The 21,685-nt window shown below is 42.0% G+C and overlaps 1 protein-coding gene and 1 non-coding gene across 2 annotated transcripts in view; one reads left to right on the top strand and one right to left on the bottom strand.

Annotated features, from left to right (window-relative positions):
* LOC126184198 (CLIP domain-containing serine protease HP8-like) overlaps nt 1–21,385 on the top strand; it is a 79,440-nt gene extending 58,055 nt beyond the window's left edge. The window contains exons 6-7 of the mRNA XM_049926601.1: nt 1,761–1,862; nt 21,075–21,385. Coding sequence (XP_049782558.1) covers nt 1,761–1,862; nt 21,075–21,385 — 413 coding nt within the window. The remainder of the gene's footprint in view (nt 1–1,760; nt 1,863–21,074) is intronic.
* Nucleotides 18,529–18,602, bottom strand: Trnat-ugu (transfer RNA threonine (anticodon UGU)). Its single transcript has one exon. It is a non-coding gene; the product is annotated as a tRNA-Thr (tRNA).
* Nucleotides 21,386–21,685: the final 300 nt, after the last annotated feature.

Raw genomic sequence — 21,685 nt, 5'->3', positions numbered from 1 at the left:
AAAAAATAATGCAAGTGTCACCTATATCTGCGGAACAAATACAGAGGGTGAAGAAAAATAAGAAAACACCAAAAACACATTATCATGACAAAACAGGGTAGGAAGACTGTTGGTTTTAAAAAGAGCTTCCAGTTGTCTCTGAATGGGTAATTACAGGTCCTGTATGGTTTTTAAGAGAACCTCATATCATCTTCCTGCAAAACTAGCAAGCTGCATGGAGGTGGACAGCGATGATGCAATCTTCTCTCCAAAGCAGACCATAAAGGCTGAATAGTATTGAGATCTGATGACTGTGGTGACCAGGAGGGATAAGACTTTCATCCTTGTGCTCACAAAAAATTCTGGCTGAAGCGAGCTGTTCGAACAGGCGTCCTGTAGTCCTGGAAAACATCATCTCTGTTGGGAAACAAACATTATAACATAGCATTAAACCGATCACCCAAAACGGCCACATAATCCTTGGCAGTGTGAACCTTCACAGTGCCCGTTGGGCCATGGTATGGCTGCCCAAATCATCATCGAAACCCCAGCATGTTTCACTCTTGGGGTGTAAACTGAGCCAGAAGCTGGAAACGATGTGCAACAAGACTCGTCCGACCAAATGACGTTCTTCCATAGTCCAGGTTCTATGGATTTGGCACCACGGTTTCCTGTTAACGGCATTTGCATAGATCATTCGCAGTTTTTGAATGGCAGCTCGACCTGCAATTTCCCGCTTATGCAACTCTCTTCGTGTATTTTTGATGTTGATATGATTCGTGAGCGCAGCATTAAGTTCTGCAGAGACTTTTTCAGTTCTCGCACTCTTATTTTTCGTCACAAACATCTCCAACGGCCGTCCATCACGATCACTCGGCGCACACTTTCGTCCGAGTTGTAACTTAGCGGATGATGTTGTTAAGCTCTCCCTGTATGCGGTGTAAATCGTCAGTTTCAAACTCAAAACATCTCCGCTCTCTTTGTAATGGAAGCACTCACCGTACGAGAAGCAGTAATATGTCACGTTCTAATTCGCTCGGGTGAAACCTAATGCACTCAGAACTACACACAACACTATTCTGACGATGGCTGACACTTGCAGCTTATTGAGAAAATTGCACAGATCCAGATGTGTACATCTCCGTCATGGTCAAATAGAACAAAGCAACAGCAGGCTTGGTCAGCATCTGCTCCTGTGTTCAAGCATGCATTTCTCGTGGTGTTCCCCTATTATTGTCCAGCCCTTGTGCATTTATATAGTTTCTATGGTTACATATATTCAAATGAATAAAAAGTATGCAGTAACGCCGTAAAATTCTTTCTTCGCAATTCATTACCAGTCTAAATCAGTCAACCTGAGTAAAGGATTTTAAAAAGTTCTCTTCCTTTATTACACCATTAAAGATGAGAGCAGATGAATTGAGGCATAACTATACCTGAAGGTTATTTGCGCGAAGGAAGTTACAAAACTGTTCATTGTGGCCAATTTTGTGTGTGCAAGGCTGGCTATGCTTTTAATTTTGTTTGTTTACGGTTGGAACAATGATTATGACGTCGATAATCTACTGGGCCTCAGTAGCTTTCGTTTCCATCTTTCTTTTTATTTTTTAATTTGTAAAAATTGGCAGTCATGTTAAGTCCTAACACCTTTTCCTGTTTACTAAGCTGTATTGATAAATTTTAGAAATGTTGTATACATTAAGGATGTCATATTTGCTAATAATTTATTCTCAATCTTGTTATAATCGATTTTATAAGAGACCCGTTTCTTTAAATTCCAGCTTTCATTAGAACAATATGCTTGCCGATCACGCCTGCGATGAGGCAAGCAACATTCGTCGGGAAGAATCTTGTTTTGGCTGGATGGGGTAGAAACGAAAAAGGTAAGCCTCTCCACGCGTGAATTGCTTTCAAAAATGTATTCTCAATATTGAAACAATATTATTGTGTAGAGTCTTCTTGGTGAACCTCGACATTCTTATTTTCGGGTAGCTAAGATAATCACCACCCACAAACGTCATTTCTTGATTGAAAGAATAAAGAAACCCACATACTGTGTGTCGCCGATTTGAAGATCGGTAACAATGACACAAATTTTAAAACGATTCTCATTTTTCTCTTCTCTCTCTTTTCCCCATTGGTACCGCCATTAAAAATAAAGTGGGTATCTTAAATATTCCTAAGCTGTTATTGTCAACGTACAGCAAACAGCAAGCCACTTCTTAGTTTATTTTGTGCCAAAGATGTAAAGCTTGATCGTAGATTGCCGTGATGGTGGTTGATTGTTCACTGACACTCTTTTTCTTACTTTTATCCATTCAGCATAATTCCTGATAAATTTTATTGATCCTGGTTTGAAAAATCCAATTGTGCAGCCATCTTAAAACGCAGTCTTGTATTATGACGACCACTGTTTGACGTAACAGACTTTATGGTGTTGAAATAGATGCAAATAATCTGTGATCGATCTTTTCAAGTGTTCCATACATATTAACAGCTCTAACTTCTTCAAAAGTTTCATAAATTATTTTAAAATAGTGCATGATTAAATTCTGCCTCTTTTCAGATAGGATATCTTTCCTCATAGGTAATATTACAGCTGTTAAAGAATTGATATGCTATAAAATGAGATGCTTAGAAACCATTTTTTCGAGCTACCGTTAAATTTCTTGTTTTTCATAACTTGAAAGGCACAATTCAGTAACCTAGTCGGTCTTCCCTATCGTATTATACGTAAATTTGACTTGTTACCTTAGTCAGGTCAAATAACATAACACACATCGGTATCCTACAAGAGAAAATAATGAAGGACCAGACTCTGGCCACAACATACAAGCTGTAGATTGTCTGCATCAGGACGCTGTTGTCTAACAAGGCTGGGTGGATCAAGTGCTTAGGAGATCTGCCTATGTGATTTTGCAAATCTGAAGTCCAATTACACCTTCCACACCTGTCAGACTTACCTGACGTGCCCACAGGTCAGCCCAAAGTATGTTGCACACCAGCCTGCGAGTTCTGAGTACGAAAGTACTACGAAAATAATACTCCTGGGGAGTGGTTACCCTCGTAAACAAACCACAGACAAATCTGTTAATACCCTGATGCATTGACGAGGCCCATTGTCCTCCAATTTCATGAATGTACATTCGTTACAGCGGTCGCACTAAGCTCCAGCTGCTTCGATTAGAAGTCGCAGTGCACTCACGAAAGTAACGTTTACTCTCCGTTCGACATTAATGATATGCAAGACAAGTTACTTCCACTAGAACGCACATTAAAAATCTGCCCTCATTCTAATGTTTGAAACTGTACCTGCCACGCGGGTCTTGCTAGCACCCACTGCCAGGGTGATATTTTTTATTATATAACTGCTGTTACGTAATATTTGCGACAGTGATTTTAAATCGCCAAGAACACACGCCATTTGGCCTGCTTAAGACTCTTTTATTGACTTTACTTAGCAGTTATCCCAGAATCATCACATCTTTGCTACCAAAGAATAAACAAAAAAATAAACTTTTAAAGCTATTACATCATGTTATCAGTAATGAACTATAACTATTAACAGTCTTGGTAACTTCATAAAATATAAAAATTCCATTTAGATTTCATAACTGTTGCCTTTACATACTCTTCCATTGTGGTTTTACATAGGGTACAATTATCTGCATCGTTGAGGCTCGGAAGATACACTGTCGTGACAACATGTATGGCTCATGTGTGCGACAAATATGAAGATAAAAAAGTCCTGTATTAACGAAAGCTGAAACAAATCAAAGGATTACGGAAATTTCTAAATGGGGTACTTGACTCAGTTGAGTAGTTAGCACACTTAACTGGGATGCCGAAGTTTGTTTCCTGGTACAGTAAAAGATTTTTCTTGCTGATTGAAGTAGAAAAGATTGCACTCAACCTTTTAATGACAACTGAAGAGCCGCCTTAGTGGGATACTACAATGGGACAGGCGTTGTAAACTGAACAATTTTCTCAATGTGTAAGTAAAACCGCAGGTTGATGGATAACAGCAGTCTGTCGCTTAAGTATGTTTGAACTTCATCACTTACCGATTCAGTCGATTTGCATGTGGGGCTATAAAACTGCTATACTGCAATGCCCAAAAAATTGAATAATGTGCACAAGTCCTGACAAATTGGTTTCAAATTTTCCAGTTCACTTTGCATGGTTTCAGGAGACTAATTTGATAACTGTGTAAGTGGTAACTATTCACAAACCAGACGAAGTGTAGTAGTTGCATAAAACATTCTCAGACTTCTCGCCTTGTCAGTTCAGGATTAAATCTTTCCATCATCGTCTTCGTCAAAAGCAACTGACTGTAAAACCTACTGCTATGGTGGCCTAATACAGCCCAAAGACGGCTTCTGATAGGTCGGTAGTTATGTCATGCTGTCGCAGATGGTGTCAACGTCTGGAATGGTGCCACAACCGATCCTGTCATTTCATAAACACTGCGACGAATATATCTGGCTCTTCTATGGATCGAGAACTCGTTTTCATGCACCGCTAATTCTCGCACATGAAGAGCACCTAAAAGCAACAAATACAGAGAAAAACCAACAACGTATGTACAGATTGTGAAGAGACCAAAGTTCTCACTTCTAGTTGATGGGTCAGATGGCTCTGAGCACTATGGGACTTAACATCTGAGGTCATCAGTCCCCTAAACATAAAACTACTTAAACCTAACTAACCTAAGGACATTACACACATCCATGCCCCAGGCAGGATTCGAACCTTCGACCGTCTCAGCAGCGCGGTTCCGGACCGAAGCGCTTAGAACCGTTCGGCCACAACGGCCGGCCTTCTAGTTGAGGTGTGGGAGTGGTATCTGCGTCCTCTGTCCACACTCCCAGTACTCCTCGCCCCTGTTTGGGTAAATTAGAGTAATTAAAGAAGAATGGAGCTAGTATAAGCATATTTACCTGTAAAGAGCATTTTATCAGAATAAAGGAGATGAAACCCGCAACTTGATACGAGTAACGGATCACGAGTTTTAATTCAAGATGACTGATCGTAATTCATGAGTGACCGAAACAGACGGGCTCCGCCAGGGTCGCGGATTGGGGCGATGTTGACCGAGAAATGCAAGTCATTGGGGCGTGGGCGAAGCCACAGCTTCTAGAAGGTTCGAAGACTGACGGATAGATACGAAAAGAGTCCTAAACAAACGTACTGTGTAGTATGCAGCAGCGGTTACCCCTTCTTTTCTAGCATGTGGATCAGTCAATATTAACATAAAATGTCAGGGGCAAAATAGGTCTTGATAAAGTTACGGACTGTAATAAGAGGGGTAAAATTCTGGCAGATATCATTCTGTAAGGACCTCATGTGGAGCTATCGACGGAAGGTATTGTAATGTCAAAAACGTCTACAATTATGAAAAATGCTAGCACGATGTCATTGTCGTCTTGGTGGGGCAGCAGGGAGGAGGACGCTCCACTGTTCCAGGAGAACGCAGCTGGGGTCAGAAGGGAGCGGACGTATCGAGAGGCGGCTCCGCAGTTACGGCAAAATACGCTTTTTCTTTATACATATTACATAATTGTCGTCGTTAGTCAAGTCGCGTAGAAAGATACTTTTTTTCGTGATTATAAGTGTATTTGGATTTGTGAACGCTCGCAGGCTTAGAAAATGTCAGACAATGGGCAAAGCTTTTGCCAGTCGTGGCGCCATTGTTACAATCCAAGTTGGTTGTCTTTACTGTTCCGATGAGTGCTGCCCCAGTGTTGGGAATTTATCGTTGCTGATGACCATTTGGTTGCCAAACACCCCCCAGCTGTCGATCTGAGTCTGCGTTAGGCATCACTTTCTCCATTTTCTACATGGATTACTCTTCCTTACTAACCACTACGCTCTTCTTATATCGAAGACCTGTAGGCCATCTCAAAAATGGAACGTTATGCAGGCAGACTGGTCACGGTATGGAGCAATAATGGATGCCCAACTATCGTCATTCCTCACCGTGGTGTCCTCGAAAGCAAGGTACATTAGCTTTAGGAATTATATCAACGTAGCATATCGCATTTTGCTCCACAGAAGAGGATGATGACTAGCACCAGCCAAAGCCCGGTTCCCTAGACGGACCCAGAATGTTAGAGTCGGGTGGCGCGGCGGAGACTGGCTTGTAGTCATCTTAAACGGCATACCACTCGGAGAACAATGCTGCCTAGAAACGGACTGATGCGTCCACCTAAGCGCTTTCTGAAGGCCCGCAAGACAAAACACAAGAGCAAGTTCTGCTAAAAGCTATCTGTGCACACTCCTGTTGAAAGTATTTGGTCGGTGGTGAACTCACTCAAACGGAGACCGGTACCTCCCAAGAGGTTGCAGATCTGGATAGAAGAGTTTGCTGCTATTGTGGCACCCACAACTACCATGCCAGAATCCATCGATCTCGCGGATACAGGTGCCGCTGTCGATCTACGAAATGGTATAACCGCGCCATTCTCTCTCGTGGAAATCAATAGGGCCCTGACACATCGTCCAGGTATGACCAGATAAACTACTGCATTGTTCTCAGTATGTCTGACGATTCAAAACGTGTTCTTCTGAACATCTTTAATGACATCTGGAGGGGTGGGAACGTTCCTGATGACTGGAAGACTTACTTATTGGTGCCCATATTGAAGCCAGGGAAAGACCCTGGTCAAGGAGCATCGTATCGCCCGACTACCCTGCGTACGTATCACTTTCGAACGTCTCCTCAAGTTTAGAATGGTCGTTGGAACATGAGAACGTACTCCTGCGGACGCAATACGGCTTCCGTAAGGGAAGAAATACTTATGCTAATATTACCTCGCTTGCGATGGACACTGAAAACACCTTCTACGGTAGCGGGTATTTAACGGCCATTTTTCTTCACTTTTCGAGAGTGTACGACAATGTCCTTATACCTGAACTTATCAACAAATTGCAGTTGTTCCATCCCCCGGCGGTGATTGTACGGGTTATATACAGTTGGCTTTGTTGCTGTACCGTACATATCCGCGATCAGGACAAAGTGTTGCATGGACCCCGTATGTGTCTTGTGGCCTCCAGCAGGGCGCGATACTGAGTCCCTTACTATATGTCCTACATGTTGTCGACCTAGAGACTTTGTTCAGCCCCACCTTCAAAGTTCTGCAGTATGCGGATGACGTCTATATATACCCTCACTCGTCCTGCTTTTGGGTCACACGCCTATGGTTTACCGACGCATATGACATTCTGGCCGAATGGGAGTTAAAAAGTGGGCTCACTTTGTCACCTGATAAATCAGTTGTTGTGGTATTGACGAGGAAATAGCGTAATAACTTCTCATCCCAACTTCGTCTTGGCCCGTAAACATTTCCTGTTCGGGCACAAGCTAAGTTCTTTGTCATCTACTTAGACAGAGAACTCACAGGACAACGCGTCCACCTAAGCGCTTTCTCAAGGCCCGCAAGACAAAACACAAGAGCAAGTTCTGCGAACAACTATCTGCGCACACTCCTGTTGAAAGTATGCTGCGGAGCTCACTGACAAGGTGGACAACGCTATGACTATCTTGCGTATGCTTGCCCGACTGTGGTGGGGAGCGGAACCGTTTAAGCTCTTGAAAGGTTTTGATCCGTTCTACCTTGATTATTGTAGAATTGTCTACAGCACAGCAACTCAAGCCTTGATGTAGTCCATTATAGAGCGATTCGTGTTGTCCTCGGAGCCATGAAATCATCGCTGGTGGAAGCATCCGTCATGCCGTTGTCCGTAAGACGGCAGATGTTGTCTGACATTTTTCTCCTCAGACGAACTTCGATATCCGATTGGGCCTCTTCTTAAGGCGTTGGTTCGATTCTGGAGACTCATACAGTCACCTCATGGACGACAAATGACAAGAACTCATTTACTAGTTTGCAAATACGAGCGTGCGGAGTAGCCGCGCGGTTCGAGGCATCATGCACGGATTGCGTGGCCCTTCCCGCCTGAGGTTCGAGTCCTCCCTCGGGCATGGGTATGTTTGTTGTTCTTAGCATAAGTTAGTTTAAGTAGTGTGTCAGTCTATGGATCGATGACCTCAGCAGTTTGGTCCCTCAGGAGTTCACAAACACTTGAACATTTTTTTCAACTAAGAGAAATGGCGCTATCTCTTTCCACTCGTTCTACAGGACACATAACTCCCCTGTTTTCATTTTTCGTTTAGTCTGTTCTTCACTCCATCCCCAGTGGCATAACAGCCGTCCGATTTCCGAACGGAGAACATCATCACTCGCGACGTGGAGCACTTTCTCAGCATGCAATGGGGGCAGAGCGCTCACGTCTACACGGACGGTTCTGAATTTAAGGCCGGTGTGGGGTACGCCTTCCTTTGCCCTTCTAGTGGCGCCTACCAAATGTTTGCGCTTCCACCTGAATCTTCTATGTATACGGCGGAACTACTGGGCGTCAAGGAAGCTATTCATTATGGTACGTGGACATTAAAGTTCTTCCTGATAGTTACGGACTCTCAAAGTGTGTTTCAGAAATTGCAACATCCCTGGTTTCATAAACAGACCAAGAGGTATGATCTGGACGTCTTGGCGGTCGTAAGAGATGCACAGATCTCAGCACTGCGTTCAGTAAATCTGGATTAAAGAACATCATGGTATTCTTCACAATGAAAAGGTTGACCGCCTTGCCAAGAGAAGTATTACAGAAGGCCAGTTGCACCCAACGCTGATCCCTTATACGGATCTCACATCGACGATACGGATGACTGCTTATCACGCTTGAAACTGTAAATGGTATGTCTCTCCGCACTCGAAGGGCGGCCACCTTGCGGTCATGGAACCGAACACCTCTTGTCGATCGTGGTTCGCCTCGGTGCAGCTTCGTAGACGTCATGTGACTTCTACCATTCGCATGAGGCTGGGACGCAGGTGTGACCCCGCGCTCCTACATCGGTTGAAGTTTATCACGTATGGACACTGCGATAAGGACACAACGACAGTAGCGAATCTTAACCGCATCATACTGGCGTGTTCCAAGTACAAGACTGCACTATCAGGTTTTTGTAAGGAACTGATTGCGAGAAGTTACCCCCTCCCCACAAAAGTGAGAAACACAATACAAGCAACGGTACGTATAGTAGTGCCAGTAGAACAATGCCATATAATGCACAAGAGAGCAGTAATGAAGATTTAATGTGCGAATAGAGGTCTGTCACGTGGTATCAGCCTGGTTCATAATCTGGTGCGTAGTTTAGTGTTTTAATTTGTGTACAGACCTCTATTTGTACATTAAATTTTCATTATTACTCTCTTGTCCATTTTATGTCATCGTTCTACTGGCAATATTGTACATACGGTTGCCAGTATTGTGTTTGCCATCTTGAGTTTTTATTTTATCTTAAATAGGTCTGTGTGCATGCTACACTCATCACATTGTTGTGTGATGTTATCTGCATTATTGTTCTTCGGCTATTGTTGTGCTTATTGTGTGATGTACTGTGTTTGACCTTTCATGTTTTGTCTTTTATTATAAGAGCGTATGCATGTTCGTCATAATGATGCTCGGCTGGTCCTGGCGGAGGTTAGAGTCCTCCCTCGGGCATGGGTGTGTGTGTTTGTCCTTAGGATAATTTAGGCTAAGTAGTATGTAAGCCTAGGGAATGATGACCTTAGCAGTTACGTCCCACAAGATTTCACACACACATTTGAACATTTTTTAACATAATGATGCTGTTTACTGCGGTTTGTAATTCCACTCCAGAGTCCACTGCCGCCGGCTGTGTAGTGTTTGTCTAACTGCGCTTTTGTTTTACTTTAAGAGTGTGTTTGTTTACTGACTTCATAATTTTGTGTTATTCTGCTTTTTTGCGATTATGTTTCTTTGGCACTTTATAATCTTTGTTGACTGTATGGTCCTTGTAACCCAAGGTCAAAATAAAAAGGTGAATAATAATTTTAAGGGCAACAGTGATGAAATCTAAATGGAATTTTTATATTTTATGAAGTTGCCAAGACCGTTAATAGCTATCGTTCATTACTGATAACATGATGAATTATCTTTAAAAAATTTTTTTTGTTTATTCTTTGGTAGCAAAGATGTGATGATTCTGGGATAGCTGCTAAGTAAAGTCAATAAAAGAGTCTTAAGCAGGCCAAGTGGCGTGTGTTCTTGGTGATTTAAAATTAGACTAAATATCGTCAAGCAACATCTTCTGGGAACTGCCGCAAATATTACGTTACAGCAGTTATATTTGGTGACCCAGATGTGATAGTAAAAAGATATGACGACAAACGGGAGCGTTTCCGAAGATCGCCTCGAAGGAAACAAGGTTAGCATCAAAATTCCGCCGTTTTGGAGTGAAAACCCCGAAATTTGGTTCTATCAAGTAGAAACACAGTTCAGCATTTGCAAAATTGTCACAGAAAAAACTAAATTTAACCACCTAGTGTCACAATTAGAACCAAAATACATCGAGAATGTTTGGGACATTATTTGCGGCACAGATGCGAATAAATATTCTTGGGCTAAGGAACGTCTACTGAATATTTTCAAAGAAAGTGAAGATAAGCTTATTAAAAGAGTAGTTACTGGAATTGATTTGGGAGACCAAAAACCTAGTCAGTTATTACGCAAAATGCAAGCCTTGGCAGGTGTAGATGTGTCAGAAAAAGTCCTAAAGACATTTTGGCTAGAAAAACTTCCGGATTCAATCATGAACATTTTAGTTGTCAGTGACGAGGGACTCGAAAAGGTGGCTATAATGACTGATAGAATAACAGAAATAAGTCCCCGTAACGAATTGTTCGTCACAAAAAGTGGTGCTTGTAGCCAACAGGATGTTTCGATAACAATGAGTGACTTGATAAGAATTTCGGGGCTAGAGCAACAAATGGCCGAGCTGTCAACTGGTTATCGAGACAGGTCTCGTAATAGAAGCCGTGAGCGTCAATGTAAAAGAAGTTGTAGTAAGTCTCGAAATAAATACAACCCCAACGGCAAGTAGTGTTATTACCACTTTCGCTTTGGGCAGAACTGCAAGCCTGAAAAAAATGCACACCTCCATACAGCTGGACTGAAAAGCGAAACGCGACCCAGCAGCTGATTTAGCGGCAAGTTCTGCTGCCCAAGTCCATTGCCGCAAAACCCGCTCATTTGTAACCGACAAAAAAAAACGGGATTGCAATTTTTAGTCGATAGTGGGGCGGATGTTTCTGTAATTCTCGCTCACGCGAATATTACGTCACAGCAGTTATAAGTATCTGCTGTGAGGCAAGACAAATGTGTGTTTCCTGAAGTGGGACCCCACCCTTTTCAGTAGTTGGAGGGGCAACAATCTGGATGACTGTCTGATCTGGCTTTGTAACGTCCACGAACATGACCTTGCTGTAGTAGTACAGCGATTGGCTGAAATCAAGGGGAAGCAGCTCTACTGTGTTGTTAAATGCTAGCATCCTTCCGGGTAAAATATTCTGGAGGTAAAACAGTCCCCTGTTCGGACCTATGGGCTGGGACTACCTAGGAGAATATCGCCAGGGAAACCAAAACAGAATGTTGAATCCTTTAATTTGGTAGGTAGGTAAGTTGTAAATTTAAAAAGGGGAATGGATAAGTTGAAGTTACCTGTAGTGGTATATTAGCGAAGTTCGGTGGCAGGGTAGCCTGGATGTCTGGTCAGAAGGGTACAGTGCTGTAAATACGAAACCAAGTAGGGGTAATGCAGGGTTAGGTCTAATGATGACTAAGAAAATAGGAACGAGGGTACGCTGTAGTGAAGAGCAGAGTTAACACGTTATCATAGGCAACATAGACATGAATCCATAACCCACCACAGCAGTAAAAGTTTATATGCCAATTAACTACACAGATGATGAAGAGATGAAAAGAATGTGTGATGAGACAAAAGAAACTGTGTAGACGGCAGAGGGAGACAGAAATTTAATTTGGATGGGGGACTGGAAATCAGTGAGAGGAAGAGAAGGGAAAATAGTTGGTGAATATGGACTGAGGGATAGGTATGATAGGGGAAACTGCCTGGCAGAATTTTAAGCAGAGCACAATTTCATCATCGCTAAAACTTGGTTTAAGGATCATGAAAGAAGGTTATATATGTGGAAGAGACTTGCAGGCATCGGAAGGTTTCAGACTGATTACACAATAATCAGAGAGAAATTTCTAAACCAGATTTTAAACTGTAAGACTTTTTCCTGGGCAGATGTGGAATCCAAGCACAATTTATTGGTTACGGATTGTAGAATGAAACTGAAGAAATCACAGAAAAGTAGTAAATTAAGAAGATGGTCCCTGGATAAGTTGAAAGACTCAGAGGTTGTTGAGAATTTGAGTGTCAGGCAACGATTGCCTGAAACAGGGGAAAGGAATACAGACGACGACATTGGGTAGTTTTGAGAGTGAAACAGTGAAGACAGCCGAGCTTCAAATAGGTAAAAGACATAATCTAGTACAACTCCTGAGATATTGCACGAGCTATTCAATTTAATTGATGAAAGTAGAGATTATAGCAATGCTGCAAATGAAACAGTGAAAGGGAATACCAATGTCTAAAATATGAAATTGACGGGAAGTGCAAAATGGCTAAGCAAGGATGGCTAGGGCACAAATTTAAAGATTTTATAAGTAGAGAAGCGCACATCACTAGGGGAAAGATGGATTTAGAGAAAAGAGAAGCAGCTGTATGAATTTCAAGAGCTCAGATGAAAAACTAGTACTAAGCAAAAAAGAGAAAGCTGAAAATTTGAAGGACTATATAGAGGGTCTATACGAGGGTAATGAACCTGAAGGCAATGTTATAGAAAGGGAAGATGACGTAGATGAAGATAAAATGGGACATATGATACTGCGAGAAGCTGTTACAGAGCACTGGAAGACCTGAACCGAAAGAAGGACCCTGGAGTGGTCGACATACCGTCAGAACTACTGATAGCCTCGGGAGAGCTAGCCATGACAGAACTCTCCCATCTGTTGTGTAAAATGTAGGAGACAGGTGATACATACTCAGACATCAAGAAAAAGGTAATAATTCCAATTCCAGAGGTAGCAGGTGCTGTCAGTTTAATGGGACATGGTTGCAATATTATTTACAGAATAATGGAAAACTGTTAGAAGCAGACCTCGGGGAAGATCAGTTCGGATTCTGAAGATATGTAGGAAGACATGAGGCGATACTGACCCCATGACTTAGCTTAAGGAAAGGAAAACCAATATTTATAGTAATAGCAGAGATGGCGAAAGCTTTGACTGTATCGACTGGAATATAATGAAATTCTGAAAGTTGTTGTTGTTGTGGTCTTCAGTCCTGAGACTGGTTTGATACAGCTCTCCATGCTACTCTATCCTGTGCAAGCTCCTTCATCTCCCAGTACCTACTGCAACCTACATCGTTCTGAATCTGCTTAGGGTATTCATCTCTTGGTCTCCCTCTACGATTTTTACCCTCCACGCTGCCCCCAAATGCTAAATTTGTGATCCCTTGATGCCTCAGAACATGTCCTACCAACCGATCCCTTCTTCTAGTCAAGTTGTGCCGCAAACTTCTCTTCTCCCCAATCCTATTCAATACCTCCTCATTAGTTATGTGATCTACCCATCTAATCTTCAACATTCTTCTGTAACACCACATTTCGAAAGCTTCTAATCTCTTTTTGTCCAAACTATTTATCGTCCATGTTTCACTTCCATACATGGCTACACTCCATACAAATACTTTCAGAAACGACTTCCTGACACTTAAATCTATATTCGATGTTAACAAATTCCTCTTCTTCAGAAACGCTTTCCTTGCCATTGCCAGTCTACATTTTATAACCTCTCTACTTCGACCATCATCAGTTATTTTGCTCCCCAAATAGCAAAACTCCTTTACTACTTTAAGTCTCTCATTTCCTAATCTAATTCCCTCAGCATCATCCGACTTAATTCGACTACATTCCATTATCCTCGTTTTGCTTTTGTTGATGATCATCTTATATCCTCCTTTGAAGACACTGTCCATTCCGTTCAACTGCTCTTCCAGGTCCTTTGCTGTCTCTGACAGGATTACAATGCCATCGGCGAACCTCAAAGTTCTTATTTCTTCTCCACGGATTTTAATACCTACTCCAAATTTTTCTTTTGTTTTCTTTACTGCTTGCTCAATATACAGATTGAATAACATCGGGGAGAGGCTACAACCCTGTCTCACTCCCTTCCCAACCACTGCTTCTCTTTCATGCCCCTCGACTCTTATAACTGCCATCTGGTTTCTGTACAAATTATAAATAGCCTTTCGCTCCCTGTATTTTACCCCTGCCACCTTTAAAATTTGAAAGAGAGTATTCCAGTCAACATTGTCAAAAGCTTTCTCTAAGTCTACAAATGCTAGAAACGTAGGTTTGCCTTTCCTTAATCTTTCTTCTAAGATAAGTCGTAGGGTCAGTATTGCCTCACGTCTTCCAACATTTATACGGAATCCAAACTGATCTTCGGCTTCTACAAGTTTTTCCATTCGTCTGCAAAGAATTCGCGTCAGTATTTTGCAGCTGTGACTTGTTAAACTGATAGTTCGGTAATTTTCACATCTGTCAACACCTGCTTTCTTTGGGATTGGAATTATTATATTCTTCTTGAAGTCTGAGGGTATTTTGCCTGTCTCATATATGTTGCTCACCAGATGGTAGAGTTTTGTCAGGACTGGCTCTCCCAAGGCCGTCAATAGTTCTAATGGAATGTTGTCTACTCCCGGGGCCTTGTTTTGACTCAGGTCTTTCAGTGCTCTGTCAAACTCTTCACGCAGTATCGTATCTCCCAAATCCATCTTCTTCATCATCTTCCATTTCCATAATATTGTCCTCAAGTACATCGCCCTTGTATAGACCCTCTATATACTCCTTCCACCTTTCTGCTTTCCCTTCTTTGCTTAGAACTGGATTTCCATCTGAGCTCTTGATATTCATACAAATGGCACTCTGTCCTCCAAAGGTCTCTTTAATTTTCCTGTAGGCAGTATCTATCTTACCCCTAGTGAGATAAGCCTCTACAGCCTCTACATCCTTACATTTCTCCTCTAGCCATCCCTGCTTAGCCATTTTACACTTCCTGTCGATCTCATATTTGAGACGTTTGTATTCCTTTTTGCCTGCTTCATTTACTGCATTTTTATATTTTCTCCTTTCTTCAATTAAATTCAATATTTCTTCTGTTTCCCAAGGATTTCTACTAGCCCTCGTCTTTTTACCTACTTGATCCTCTGCTGCCTTCACTACATCATCCCTCAGAGCTACCCATTCTTCTTCTACTGTAGTTCTTTGCCCCATTCCTGTCAATTGTTCCCTTATGCTCTCCCTGAAACTCTGTACAACCTCTGGTTTAGTCAGTTTATCCAGGTCCCATCTCCTTAAAATCCCACCATTTTGCAATTTCTTCAGTTTTAATCTACAGTTCATAACCAATAGATTGTGGTCAGAGTCCACATCTGCCCCTGGAAATGTCTTACAATTTAAAACCTGGTTCCTAAATCTGTCTTACCATTACATAATCTACCTGATACCTTTTAGTATCTCCAGGATTCTTCCATGTATACAACCTTCTTTTATGATTCTTGAACCAAGTGTTAGCTATGATTAAGTTGCGAGGGTAAAATACAGGGAGCGAGAGACCATGTACAACTTGTACAGAAAGTATATGAGAGCTTGAAAGGGAACAGTGTCTGAGTCGGGAGTGTGATAGGCTAAAACCATATCTCCGATGTTATTCAGCTTGTACATTGAACAAGCAGTGAAGGAAACAAAGGAGAAATTTGGAAAAGAAAATACAGTTAAGAAAGAAGAGACATGAAGTTTCAAGTTATCCAATGACTATGTAATTCTGTCAGAGCATAGGACTCTGAAGAGCAGCTGAACGGACTGGCCAGTATCGTGAAAGCAGGATCTAAGATCAATATTAGTAAAAGATAAAAAATGTTAATGAACTGTAGAGACATTATCTAAGGCGATGCCGAAGAAATTAGATTAGGAAAGGAGACACTAAAAGTAGTAGATGAGATCTGCTATTTGGAGAGTAAGGTAACTTGTGACGGTCTAAATAGAGGGCAAAAACGTTAGCATGCCAATGGCAAGAAAACCGTTTGTGAAGAAGAATGAACATCAAATATGAATTTAAGTGTTAGCAAGTCTTTTCTGCATGTATTTGCCTGGAGGTTAGCCTCGTACTGAAGTGAAACGTGGAGGTTAAACAGGTCAACAAGGAGAGAACAGAAGCTTTCTAAATGTGGTGCTAACAGAAGAACACACGATTAGATTGTTATATCGTGTAACCAACGAGGAGGACCTGAAAGGAATTGGTGGGAAAGGAAATTTGCGGCATAACTTGACTAAAGGAAGGATTGTTTGATAGAACTGATTCTAAGATGTCAAGGGATCACAAGCATAGTACCGGCGCGAAGTGTGTGCGGGGACGGTGGAGGGGGTGGTAAAAATGGTAGTGGAGACAAAGAGATGAATACAGAAGCAGATACAAAAGGATTTAGGTTGCAGTAATTATTCGGAGATGAGGCTTGCACGGGATAGAATAGTATGGAGAGCTTTATCAAACCAGTCTTCGGACTGAACACCACAATAATGATGTTTGGTAGACATTCTGGTTACGTTACTTGTTTTCATTGGACGCGAAATTAGTTGGGTCGAAACAAAATTCTGGAAGAACTTTGTTACGAAAAGCAGTTTCGTAATGAAAGGGGAGCATATCTGATAATGTATATGCGTGGTTACGATTGGCATACTCTAGCCCAAAGACATTTTATATTTAAGCGTAGTAGCTTGCACTCGCTCTTTTGTTATTGTTACGTTTAGGCAGTAGTTGCAACAGCGGCAAAGTTTAGTTCATCTTTATTACATAACGTAACATGTTCTTCATTGTCTGTAGTAGATGAAAACAATACTAAAACAGTGACACAGAACCACTGCTCCCCATGTGAGCTGGAGGATTTGGGTGTAAAGCAGTGGTTACATGTACACATTGTTACCTAGACTCTCTTCTTCTAACGCTGGCAATGCCGCTAAAAGGTATCCGCGAATTGTAAAACCTTTCGTGATTCGTTTCGTGCTCACTTAGAAACAATAACGCGGTAGTTTGATTGTGTAGACGCCCTTTAATTAATACAATAATACGTTAACTCCAAAGCATCGTTTCTCCTGCGGAAACTAGCTTGTCTATCCAAGGCTGTTTCTGACAAAACCTTTAATACGCGCTTTATTCTAATTACTTCGTAGCGTAAAAGTTTGCTAAATGTCGTCACTGTATGTTTTACGGACTGTCATAACTGCAGTTCAAGAGCAGATGTTCTTCGTGCGTCCGAGCGTTCACAAGAACGTGGAGTTAGTTCAGTAGTTCAGTCTCACACTTCAATGTAGTTTTAATGAAAATGATCATGATACAATAATCTACCAGAAGACTGATTTCAGCTGGAATTGATCTTCCACGAAATCCAGTTCCTTGCAGTTTTCTGCAGTTCTTGGTAAGTTCTCTCTTCTTTCAAAGCTTTTGATATTTTTTTAAAAGACATTTTTCCCTTACAATATATCCGACCCATTGGGTGATTTCTTCCTTCCTCTCTTTTCTTTTCAACATTTAATCTTTCATTAGTCTCTCTTCCTATCTATTTAATTTTCTCCATTCTTCTCCACAGCCAGATTTCAAAGCTTTCAAGCTATTTCTTGTCTTATTTCTGTGTTGTTCAATTTCCTGTGCCGTTTGTAACTACGTTCCATATAAAGCATTTGCAAATCTATTTCCTAAATCAATTCTTATTGGTCCTCTTGCCGGTAGTTCTCGTATGTTTTGTAAATGCTTCAGCTACACATTCCGTTTAGTTCTTTTCTGTTTAAAATATTATATAAAGTTATGCAGAGAGTGGAATATAACGACACCTACAAACTTTGAGGGATTGTTGAGTGTGTTTTGAAAACCAAACTTGGGACAGAATCCCATGTCTGAAACGTCATCTAAGGACGCTACAATGCATCCAAACTACAGTGGCCAATGGGTGCTCCAAAGTCACCTATTGATAACAAAAGGAAGTTTGTATGCTGTACAGTGCTGTGACAGGCGTGGACACGTCCGCTGCTCTCTAACGATTTGAATACTGGCAGCCCATTCGCGAGGAGTTGCGATTAGGTCTGTCAGCGAAAAAACCACGTTAGCTGCAGAATAGGTAGCCTGCAGATCTGAAACTTTTACGTTGTGTGGCAGCATTAGACGTTCCGGGCACGAGTTCGTATTCTTCTTTCTCAAGACACCCTCTACAACCTTTCAAAGACGGTTCGTGTCGTTTTGTTCTTTCCTCAGATCACAACAGCAAATTTGATATATTTATTACATATTTTGAATCACCATCTTAAGTGAAATGCTTTTCAATGACACAATTAAAACTATATCTGCATCTATACTAAGATGGTATCTGTCCTTTCAGGCATGTCCGAAAGAAGAGACACCATCGGTGACCATGCAGCTCGTTAGAACGAAATTACAATCAAGTGAACACCCTTAACTGCTTACAGGCGTTGACATACGTCAACGGGGACAGATGAAAATGGGTGCCCCAACCGGGACTCGAACCCGGGATCTCCTGCTTACATGGCAGACGCTCTATCCATCTGAGCCACCGAGGACGCAGAGGATAGCGCCACTGCAGGGATTTATCTATGTCACGCCTCCCGTGAAACCCACATTCTCAACGTATTGTCCCGCACTACATTCGTAGTGCCCCCGCCCATTATACTCATTACTCGCGGCGCGTTGCCGATTCCCGTTAAGAGTTCGGGCACTGTTTGTGCATTCGCACAGAAGAAGAAGATGGTCAAGTGGCCGGTGAGCCTTAACTATATATATACACTAAGATGGTATCTGTTCTTTCGGACATGTCCTCACTTAATACTAGTTCTTGAAAATACGTTAGTAAACTTTGACGGGATAGTTGTTTACGTTAAACTGTCTGCCAGTTCCTGTTTGTCAGCAGTTCCATTACACATGTATGCCAAATTTCCGACGCACGACTAAGGTTGTGCAATCCATTTTATGTTCCCACAAACTATCACACTCATGCTTAAGTTGACTGATGGCAGTTGTGACTCGCTGATATTGTTGTGAAGAGATAAAAACGTTTTGAATTTCCTCCATTGCACAATGTTACATTTTTGTTTATTTAAAACAGGTTGCTAATCTTTGCACGACATTGAAATCTTATCAAGAAGCTGCAAGTGCACATCAAAAGTTGTTGGGCAGCACATGGGATGATTTAGTGTAAAAGGCACAATATTGCTACAAGACAGCTGTTCGTCATCATCAGGTATCGCGTCATAGAAATGTTGTGCAGTATCTACAACACCAACTGATGCTTTTCCCGATAAGCTTCCAAGCCGTTACTAGGTTTGGAAAGTCTCAAGCAGAATATCTGCCTGATTAGTGATGTTTTTACAAACATTATTTCTTTATAGATAAGTGTCATCGACTAAATCTCTCTTACGTTACTATCACCATTATCCGCCATGTCATTTAATCTAATACACGTATAGTAAGTGTCCCAGCACACTTGCCTCGGGAACTTCTGAACATACGTCTAATCTATTGATGACTCTTCATCCAAGATAACATTCTGGGTCGTCTTCACCAAGAAAACCTCAGCCCAATCACAGATTTAGTTTGTACCTCATATCTACATATACGTCTACGACATACTCCGGTACTCAGCAAGACTCCATGCGGTGCAGGGTGTCTTGTGTTACTAGTAAGTCATTCCCTTTCGTGTTCCAGTCGCAAATGGAGAGAGTGAAAAAGCTGTATATATGCCTTCGTACGTACCCAGATTTTTCTTATTCTCCTTTCACGGTCCTTATGCGAAATGTACGTTGACGACGGTAGAATGGTACTGAAGTCATCTGCAAATACCGGTACTCTAAATTTTCTCAGTAGTGTTTCGTGAAAGGAACATAGACTTTCGTCCAGGGATTCTCATTTGAGATGACAGGTTTTTTACGTAACAGTCGCGTGTTGATCCAACCTACCACTAACAAACCTAGCAGCACGCTTCTAAATAACTGTAATGTCTTGCTTTAATCTGACCTGGTATAGATCCCAAACACTTCAGCAGTTTTTAATAATGGGTGACGCTAATGTTCTACATCCGGTCTCCTTTGTAGACGAATTAAACTTTTGTAGGATTCTCTGAATACATAAACTACCGACCTTACGTACTGTTTCCATTTTATATCACTTTGCAATGTTACGCCTAGACATTTAATCGACATAACTGTATAAAGCAGCACACCAAAATTACTGCATTCGGACATTACAGGATTTTTTATTCGATTCATCCACATTAAGTCACATTTTTAAACATTTAGAACAAGTTGCCATTCAATACACCAAATAGAAATTTGTTTAAATCAACCTGTATTCTCCTAGTCACTTGATGAAAACGCTTTTCCTTACTCTACTACATCCTCTGGGAACAGCCCCATATTGCAGCTCACCTCTCATTCAGACCTGTCCTATAATATTTCCCTGGTAAACTCTTGAGGGGCCGGCCGGTGTGGCCGAGCGGTTCTAGGCGCTTCAGTCTGGAACCGAGCGACCGCTACTGTTGCAGGTTCGAATCCTGCCTCGGGCGTGGATGTGTGTGATGTCCCTGGGTTAGTTAGGTTTAAGTACTAAGTCCTAGGAGACTGATGACCTCAGATGTTAAGTCCCATAGTGCTCAGAGCCATTTGAACCATTTTTTGAACTCTTGACGGTGCCCTTGTCTCTGATGAACATTTGCATCCAGGACAACATGTTCGGTTGTATTACTTAAGTCTTAGAGCCACTCATATATCTGGGAACCTATTCATTTTGCTCAGATGCTCGTTAATAGTCTGCAGTGGGGCACTTTGTCAAATACTTTCCTGTACTCTAGGAATATGGAATCTGCCTGTTGCCGTCCATCCATAGTTCGCAGGATACCATTCGAAAAAGTGGCAGGCTGAGTTCTCCATGAGCAATGCTTACTAAATCCGTGCGGTTATGTTAAAAGAAGTTTCTCTGTCTCAAGGAGATTTAGTGCGTGCACTTGCTTTGGTTAATAAACTCCTGTTTGGAGTTTGCAGGTGGCTCCACCCCAGTGAAGCTGTACATAGAGGTGCCGGTGGTGGACGAGCAGACCTGCCAGCAGCGGTACTCGCGCTGGGACCGGCGCATCGTGCCGTCGCAGATCTGCGCCGGCGGCAGGGGCGGCGATGACTCCTGTGCCAGCAACGGCGGCAGCGCGCTCATGGCCTTAGAGGGCCGGCCGCCCAGGGCCTACCTCATCGGGCTCGACTCGTACGGTCGCCGCGATTGCGGCGTGGTGGGCCACCCTGACGTCTACACCCGTGTCTCCTCCTTCCTCACGTGGATACTCGACACCATTCGGCCGTAACGTCACTTACTTGTCATACACCAAACCACATTCGCAACACATCATTGTGGTCTATCGCCATTTGCACCATTCGACTGGATGTATCCAGACGAAGTACATGAACTCTCAAACCCTAATGTTCACAGTAATACAATAAAAAATAGCGATACTACCCATTAAGAGATTTTAAGTCAAAGCAGGATCTGTTCTCGTGCCATTTCTCACCATCGTCTTTAAGATATTTTTAATTTAATTCTTTAGTTTTTCTTCGTCGTTGATTTCTGTATAGAAAACACCTCATTTACAACAACGTATCATTAA

This window comes from Schistocerca cancellata, chromosome 1 (assembly GCF_023864275.1).
Source record: "Schistocerca cancellata isolate TAMUIC-IGC-003103 chromosome 1, iqSchCanc2.1, whole genome shotgun sequence".
NCBI lineage: Eukaryota > Metazoa > Arthropoda > Insecta > Orthoptera > Acrididae > Schistocerca > Schistocerca cancellata.
This window is presented reverse-complemented; position numbering and strand designations above follow the sequence as displayed.